At 42.0% G+C, this 9,481-nt stretch overlaps 1 protein-coding gene across 3 annotated transcripts in view; it reads right to left on the bottom strand.

Annotated features, from left to right (window-relative positions):
- Positions 1-6,063: 6,063 nt before the first annotated feature.
- Positions 6,064-9,481, bottom strand: part of AUH (AU RNA binding methylglutaconyl-CoA hydratase) — a 163,441-nt gene continuing 160,023 nt past the window's right edge. For all 3 annotated transcript variants that reach the window (XM_033429641.2, XM_033429643.2, XM_004270608.4), the window contains one exon: positions 6,064-8,132. In XM_033429641.2, coding sequence (XP_033285532.1) covers positions 8,055-8,132 — 78 coding nt within the window. In that variant the 3' untranslated portion in view covers positions 6,064-8,054. The remainder of the gene's footprint in view (positions 8,133-9,481) is intronic.

Genomic DNA, 9,481 nt, shown 5'->3' with positions numbered 1-9,481 from the left:
GAAAGACTTACTTACAAATCACATATCCAATAAGGGACTTATATCCAGAATATATAAAGAACACTTACAACTCAATAATAAAATGACACATAACCCCATTAAATATGGATAAAGGGTTTGAATGGACATTTCTCCAAAGAAGATATATAAATGGCCAACAAACACACGAAAAGATGTTCAATATCATTAGTCCCTAGGGAAATGCAAATCAAAAGCACAATGAGATACTACTTCACACCCACTAGGATGGCTATAAACAAAAAGGCCGATAACAAGTGTTGGTGGAATGTAGAGAAATTAGAACCCTCATATATGCTGGTAGGATTGTAAAATCATGCAGCCACTCTGGAAACCAGTTTTGTAGTTCCTCAAAAAGTTAAACGTAAAGTTGTTTTATGCCCTAGTTAAACATAAAGTTGTAAACAAAAAGTTAAACATAAAGTTGTTTTATTCCACTTCTAGGTATATACCCAAGAGAAGTGATAATATATATCCCTACAAATAGTTGTACAGATAGGCTCATAACAGCATTATTTATAATAGCCCAAAAGTGGAAGCAACCCAAATATTCACCAATTGATGAATGGATAAAAAAAAATGTGGTATATACATAAAGTGGAGTATTTTCAGCCATAAGGAGAAATGAAGTACTGATACATGTTACACCATGGATATGCCTTGAAAATATTATGCTGAGTGAAAAATGCAAGACATTAGAAGGCTATATCTTGTATAATTCTATTTATATGAAATATTTAAAGTAGGCAAATCCAGAGACAGAAAGTAGATTAGTGATTGCTAGGGCCTAGGGGGAGGGGCAATCAGGGTTGACTGGTAATGGGTACAGAGCTTCTTTTTGGCGTGATGAAAATATCTACAATTAGGTAGTGGTCATGGTTGTACAACTCTGTGAATATACTAAAACCACTGACTTGTACAGTAGAAAGGGTGACTTTTTTTTTTATTTTTTGAAAGGGTGACTTTTATTGTACGTGAATTATAGCTCAAAAAAAAAAAAATTTACCAAGGTGGCTTTTATCTCAATAGCAATTTTAGGGCCCCAAACACAGAATCAATTCAGAAGTTATGGAATGGAGTCCCAAAATATATCTTGAGTACTTTTTCCAGGTGCCAGCAGCTTTGAGAATCCCTGCCCTCAGGTTAATGAATAGACAAGATGAGGTCTTTTTTTTCTTATAGATGTGGCCTCCCTCCATTCTGCGTCACGGCCAGGTAGGACTGGTCCAGGCCAGGACTTGGCTGACTCCTTTCCCTGGTTCTCTTAAACACCACACTCCTCCTCACATTCACTTTCTAAGACTAGCTTATCCTGGGGTAGATTAAAAATGTCAAGTCTATCGAGTTTTTCAGGAAATTCAACATATATTTTCAGATCTACACAGATGAACTTTTTTGTTTTAATACACACATAGCGAATGAGAGCTCACGCACTCTACCTGAACTCAGGAGTACCAGGCCTGCGGATGGTCAGTCTTTTTAGAAGAGTGGTTGGACAATCACAAGTCACATACACATTCCCACAAAGACCAGAGCAAAAGAAAGTACCTTTCATGTTATGTGCAGACTTCTGTTCGTGTTCTGCAAACATCTCATAGTCACTGACAGGTAATACGAATAAATATACCAATTACACCTTTCCAATAATTACAATTTCTTTCCACCAAGTCAGATGTGGGCTGTCATTTCCTGTGTTTTGTGGCGCATCACACATTTCTTGTATTTTTAAAGCACTCAAATTAGGGCCACTCATGAGCAAGTTCTAGGCTTCGTAAAAAGTCCGTTTCAGAACAGTGTTAATAGACAACTCAAAAGAAATGTTACTCAGTGTAGGAGAGGCTGAGGAGTTGGAACTTTTCTCGGTTGCCAAACCGCTCTTCACTTTCTGTAAACTGCACAAAGGATTCATTTAACATGCTTCGGAGGCTGAAAGTGAAAGTGACTCAGACTATTTTCAGAAAGGTCAAGAAGTACATTTGCCCATCTTCCAATTCCTCCGAAACCTTGGCCTGTGAACATCACAACTAAGAGAACACAGTTCCCTCCTGAGCTGTCACTCAGTGCCATGGTGATTTTACTATTTCTCTCAGAAGAGTTCAGGCCCCACTCTGTGAAATGGGTTCACGAGTGTGTGATGTGAATGTGTTTGGAAAATGTGTTGGAAGACATTGGACGGGCAGTCTTTGGAAATGTATTAGGACCGAAACTTGGCAGTGAGATGTGGGGAGCGGATGGTGCAGGCAGCCCACCTTGTTCCTGGCCTGGTCACGGCTCACTTGCCACAGGGGCTGCATCCTCCAGCATCTCCTCTGGGACAGGGAGGCCACCAGGCAGCCATGTGAAAGCCAACAGGGTGATGAGAAAATGGGCAATCCTTCCTTCCCACCCCTCAGAATTGGTACCATAAACATGGCATTCAGGCCTAAGGATAATTTTTCTTAAAATATTAAAAGAACTACTGCTTAAACTATGGATTATCCCAAGGACCAGAGCTGTTATTAACCACAGTCCCACTTAAGCAGACTACTGCTTTCTGCGCTTCTTTATGATCCAGCCCAACAAGTGAGCTGCCTCTGCAGCCATGTATTTCCCATCTATTCAGCCCGTGTGGGAACTGAAGGGGTGCGATCTGGATGACTTCAGGGACAGAGATGAGTTAGAGGAACTGTCCTCTGTCCCACCCCCTTGCCCACTTTCTGCTTCAACCTCAGTGTCAGGGAGCTGCTCCTGGTCCTGGGAGAGTGGAAGCAGCTTCCCCTACTGACCATAGCCCTCATCTCTGTTTGTGGACAGACGCAGAGCAGAGCAGAAGAGGGGTTTTGGGAGTGGGGGGGCCTGTGTGGCTTCTTCTGGCCCCTGGCAGCCTCGAAGTTTCCAGTTTCACACTGTGGTCCTAAAAAAGACAGCCACCAGGTTTCCCCTGACCTCTTGTCTCCTGAGTGAATGCCCAGGTTCCTGAACATGGCCCCAAACTGGACGTGGTTGTGAGACCCACCTCCCTGTCCCAACAGTTCTCTTCCAAAACATGAAACAAGTAAAACATCACCACCACTTCTGTAGAAGGCGACCTTACTGATTCCAAAGCCCTTTTGCCTGGACACATCCAGTCTGTCTTTGCAGTTATCACAAATGACTACAATCTCTTTACAGATGAAGAAACAAGGCTCAGAGGGAGGAGATGCTTTACCTGGTCTCATCACTGGTTTCGGAAGAGTTGAAACTTGGGCAAAGAACACCTGTGTGACTGGAGAGAAGCCCGAGCGTTGCAACTAGAGAGAAACCTGAACAGACCCCCAGCTGACCTCGCACTCTAACACAAAAGGATCCCGCATGCTTCAACAAAGATCCCGTGTACCGCAATGAAGACCCAACGCAGCCAAAAAATATAATGAAAAAAAAAAAAAAGAACTCCTGTGTGCTTTCCAGAAAAGCACAGAGGGAATCTACAGCCACCTGGAACTGTGACATTGAGAAGTGAATACAAGACTGTCGGTGAGCCTGACCAGTGCAGAATAGAGCAAGATGCACATTATGCTTCCCCAAAAGAAGCTTGGGGTGCTCTTCACCCACACATGCTTCCTTTCTGATGGATATCCCTATCAAACATGAGTCCTCAGACTCATTGCTCACAGCTGCCAAGATTGGCTCTGTATTCTCCAGGTGTCGTGATGAACGTCGGGGCTCTGAATTCAGAATGCCTGACACAAATCCAACTCTGGCCTCAGCTTCTTAAGCTAGAAAATGACAAACCCATTTCCTAAGTTTTTTGAGTATTGGATGTGAACATGCAGGCAAAGGGCTTGGTTTAAAGGAGACGCTAAGCAGGCATCGCTGTAACTGTCACACTGCCTGCCCATCATCAGATCATTCGATACGCACACTATCTCTTGCCAAGTCATGAGAAAACTAGAACCAATCTGGGCAAAGGTTGACATACACATGTATCGGTAGCCTTTGGCTGTGTTGTTCAGCTGTTTTCAGGCTTAAGAGTAATGACAGGTCAACAGCTCCAGGTTCAATTCCTGACTCCACCACCCACCTGTAATCAGGCTATGCTCCAGCCTCCTGCTCTAGATCCCAGGAATAACCAGTGCCTCTTCTTTCCTGGATGCTATGAAGAAGAGTAAATACAATAGCGCATGGAAACACCTGGAAGTATTTAGGGCTTCATAAATGGTAGTCATTATCATCATAACAATACCCAACCCTGATTCTCTCATTGTATTCACATCAGTATCTTCAATGATATTGTCAAAATGTTCTCGTGATCAAAACATATAATACTGTGTTTTCTATACTTTTAAGATAGGATTGACAAGCTGGTGGCTATGAGCTCACTTTGCTGGTTCCAGGGAATTGTCAGCTGAGGAAGGGCTGTATTCCTACCTTGCCTCCTTTAAGCTGGTGTGTGGACGACTGTCATGAGGGCTGGCTCTGACCACTCGAGAGGTGCATGTCTTGGTCTATTCTTGGGGTCCTTTATTCTGTCAGGTGCCCAGCTGGCTCACACTGCCCTGAGGATTGGTTTAGGAAATATGGCACACCAAATTGTTTGATTAGGAGCTATCCCTCTGAGGGGTAACTGAATTTTTGGAGGTTCCCAAAGAAAAGGCATTTCAAACAGTGAGTTTTCAGGGCTTGAGACCCACAAATATTTTGAGCAGAGTGTTTGATCCCCCTATCTGCCAAAATACCCCCAACCACAATCTGTAGCATCTCATCTATGCAGAAGAGTGGCTCTCATTTTACCAAAATATTACCAAGTAACTTTAAACTGCTCTATTTTTTCTTTTGTGACACATGTACACATTCTTGTTAAATATAAGAAAATTTCTACTGTCTTTTGATAAAGCCCAATAAATGCTGACATACATTATTTAACTAGGTAAGTAAACAAATAATAACGGCAGGATTAAACATTTAAGAAGTCTGCCTGCCTGCCAGGATTTTTGGACCCCAAATCAGAGCAAATGCAGGGCCTCACTTAACCAGAAGAGAGAGTTAAGATTAAGTGAGGAAAAGGGTCAATGGGTAGCCAGATATGAGTCCATATGAAAATTAAGCATTTTCTGTAAGTATGGTATACATGAAATGACACCCCACTACCCTAGTCCATGTCCAGAGTGCTATTCTAAGTATCGTCAGAAAAGTAACACTGTGTGACAAGCCAGATTTCTTGACAGCTAGAGGGGAAAAAAACCCCAGGAAAACCATGTCTATTTTTTATTGAAAACAACACAAACTGGAAATGACCCTTTAAATCACAGAAAATGAATCACAGGAAATCTGAGTCTTCTTTTGGCCATGATTACAAGTCCTCTCGACTCAGAGTCTCTGTCACTTGGAGACCTCTCTTTCTTTCAGAGATAAGTTATAAATTAACCAGCACTACATTACCTCAAGACCAGTAGGTCTCCTGCTCTGAGGTAACATGAAATATTTTTCCCCTGAACTGTAAGTGTGCCCGGTTAATCATCCTCCCTCTTGGTCGCCTTTAACTCATCTGAACATATGGATACATCCACTGTGTTACCAGCTTGCATCATGTGGTTTCAGTGTGAGGACTCGAAAACACTCCAAGCCTGGGAGGAAAACAAAAGGAGCTGCTGGCCCACGTGCTGGTGCAGGCACTCCCTCAGGGACGAGCACCCTCCCCACCCCCGCCAGCACCCAGTCACTGGGCTTCGACCCATGGGGTGTGTTAGGACCACCCCCCCAGCAAGACTGCCCTGCTGAAGAGAAAACCAAGGGAAAGGCAAACATCTATACAGACAGCTGGGCAGACACGTTGAAGTGACTACAGGATGAGGTCTTTGCTTTCAGATACACTCCATTGACTTAATCACTCCAGGGACTTAATCAGAACTTGTTAGGAAATTAAATGGCGTTCAATCAGCAGCAGACTCCGAATCCAAGTTAGGAGAGACAAGTCACTCAGCACACTCAATATTTTTCCCCGTGAACATAATTATTTCCTACTCAGAATGGAAGTGGAATTTGCACATGTCACGGACAGAGCCAAGGGGTCCTGAAACGTCTGAAGGATCATGAAAACAAGGACCAGCACTTTATTTGCAAATTATCCTGCAGGAAATGAATGGTACAAGTTTATCAGCAAAGTGTACACACCATCAGATACAATCACCACAGAGCCCAATGTAAATTTTAATAAGCTCCTTTCATATGATGGCGATCAGCTGAGCAAACATCATAGTCTGCACAGTGTCAGCAGCAAAGGTGACAAAGAGCACAGCACTTGCTGTAGTACAAGGACGCACATAGTAAGCAGGCCTGCCCCCTGGCACAGTGCCCATCGGCTGAGGTTAAGTCCACGCCTACCTCTTTCAAGGATTTTAGAATTGAGATTAAGAGTTCAATTTCTCAAATTAAAAAACAAAAGTTTCGGTGATTTAACAAATTCCAAGTCTATATCCTTTAAAGAGCAAGGAGGCTGTGGTGCAGAGCATGGGAATGCATGAAACAGGCAGTCACCCATGTGTCGAACTTGACTTCACTGCAATGAAGCACAGCTGCAGCGTTTGGGGACAGTGGGGGACCCCTGGAGCTGGAAAATAACAGGCGCGGGTCCTGGAAAAGGGGGACTTCTCCAGCACTGCTGGACTCAGCCCTGGATGCAGCCTCAAAAGGCAGTGTAGTTTGATCAAATGAACACAAAATAAAGCTAGCCCAAATTCTTTCAGGGAGCTGTACTGTTCCGCTCCCTTTTGCACACTGAATTCTACAGCTATTTCCCACACACTTCCTATCTGTCCCGCAGGCAAGGCTATATAAACTCACATATCCCTGGAGCACCTCCATTTCTAGTTGCTTGCCTGGCCAGGGGTAGAAAGGCATGACGTTTGTTAGAACGGGGAGAGAGGGGTGATGTGTTCACCTCCTTTCCTTACTGAAATCAGCTGCAAACAGCTTGGGAGAAGGAAGCAGAAAACAGGCTTCACTTCACCCTTAATCCAGGACGAAGCCACTTCTAAGGGCCAACCTTGGCTGCACCATTTTTTTTTTTTTTTTTTTTTGCGGTACGCGGGCCTCTCACTGTTGTGGCCTCTCCTGTTGCGGAGCACAGGCTCCGGACGCGCAGGCTCAGCGGCCATGGCTCACGGGCCCAGCCGTTCCGCGGCATGTGGGATCTTCCGGGACCGGGGCACGAACCCGCGCCCCCTGCATCGGCAGGCAGACTCTCAACCACTGCACCACCAAGGAAGCCCAGCTGCACCATTTTATTTCTGGGTTAGGCCAGGGGGCCAGGCCACTTGCTAGGAGGGCTTACAGGTACAACAGTTCCAGGCCTCCAGTTGGCCTCCACAAGGCCTTTGGTCCCAGTCTCTGACTGGATTAATTCTCCACCATCCATACTGTATTCTAAGACTGACTACGTAAAGAGGTCACCTGACAGAATCAGCAATGGAAAGGTGGTTTCTTCTAAAATCCAACATGCAATGATTTACTCAATACAAAAAGAACGGGGTAAGAGAAAAATTTCCACATTTCCTTTTCACTAATTTTACTTATATTTGATAATTTTCACTCAGAATTCTATCAGCTCCTTTTTCAGTATGAGATGTATGTGTGTGGGTGCATGTGTACAATCCCTTGAGAACTTTATTTGGTATAACTTCACATTTTTGGTACATGGAAATAATTTTATTTTCATACTGTAGCACAAGAGACATACAATCAATATTTTTTCCTAGCGTGTGCAATATATAAATTATTCACATTAAGAAAAATTAAGAACAGAAAGCTTCATATGCAGGAGGTATTTAAAAATGTATACCTAATTTTGAATTGGCGTTTTTGACAGTATACACTATTAGCTTTATAAATCTGAATGAAAATGACGATATACATTTGAACAAGTACACACAGGGGTTCACTCCAGATACTTAATTCAGTATATGGATAACTCGCTCTTCACTTTGGTCGCTGGGATTCCAGATGCTGAGGCATACGTGAATCTGAAAGATACTTCCAGAAGTATATTTATTACACTGGCATTTTGAAGATTTCTCTTTCTTCTACTCTCCTTTATAACGAGGGGTCCTTTTCTCTTTAAAAGCAAGAAGACCTTCAAGTCTGTCTTTTGTTGGAATAGTCTAAGAGAAGCAAAACATTGTTATCTATGCCAAACAATAAAGACAATTGTAAAAGTTTAATAAGCTTTAACTAAGGAAACTAATTGGAAGACAATCTAAAATTTTGAAATCATTTGAACAATTTAAATTATGTGACCAAATTTATCATTCTAACTCTAAGATGCTTTTTTTCCCATTTCAAATATACTTGAATAAAATTGACTTTACTTTTTTTAGACAATTTTAGGTCTACCAAAAAACTGAGCAGAAAGTTCAGAGTTCCCATATACTCCCTCAAGCCCCCCCACTGTTTCCCCTATTATTAACATCCTGCATTAATGTGATACATTTGTTACAACTAATGAGCCAATATTAACACAATATTATTAACTAGTCCATAGTTTACATTAGGGATATTCCATGGGTTTTGACAAATGCATAATGTCATGTATCCACCATTACATTATCACAAAGAATAGTTTCACTACCCTCAACATCCCTAATGTGTCGCCTAGTCATCCCTCATCCCCCACCCCACTGTCTTTTCCAGAATGTCATATAGTTGGAATCATATAGTATGCAGGCTTTTAAGACTGAAATCCTTCATTTAGTAATATGTATTTAAGGTTCCTTCCTGTCTCTTCCTGGTAGGATAGCTCATTTCCTTTCATTGCTGAATAACACCCCACTTATACATGTACTACAGTTTATCCATTCACCTACTGAAGGACATCTTGGTTGTTTCCAAGTTTTGCCATTAGGAATAAAGCTGCTATAAACACCGGTGTGTAGGCTTTTGCGTGGACACAAGTTTTCAACTCATTTGGATAAATATGTAACAACATGATTGCTAGATCATGTAGTAAGACTATGTAAGAAATGGCCAAACTGCGGTATCTTGTTTTTATTTGCATTTCTTAATGACATATGATGTGGAGCATATTTACCTATGCTTATTTGCCATCTGTACATCTAATTTGGTGAGGTATCTCTTCAGACCTTATACCCAGTTTTTAATGGGTTATTTTCTTACTGTTGAGTTTTAAAAACTCTTTGTATGTCTTGGATACATGTCCTTTATCAGATATATGTTTTGCAAAGATATTTTTCCCAGTCTGTGGCTTGTCTTTTCATTCTCTTCACAGTGTCTCTTGCAGAGTAGAAGTTAATCTTAATAAAGTCAAACATCAATTTTTTCTTTCATGAATTACACTTTTGGTGTTATATCTAAAAAGCCATGGCCAAACTCAAGGTCTAGAATTTCTACTATATTATCTTCGAGAAGTTTTATAGTTTTTCACTTTACATGTAGGTCTATGGCCCATTTTGAGTTAATTTTTGTGAACGGTGTAAGGTCAGTGTCTAGATTT

This window comes from Orcinus orca, chromosome 6, assembly GCF_937001465.1.
Source record: "Orcinus orca chromosome 6, mOrcOrc1.1, whole genome shotgun sequence".
NCBI classification, from domain to species: Eukaryota; Metazoa; Chordata; class Mammalia; order Artiodactyla; family Delphinidae; genus Orcinus; species Orcinus orca.
This window is presented reverse-complemented; position numbering and strand designations above follow the sequence as displayed.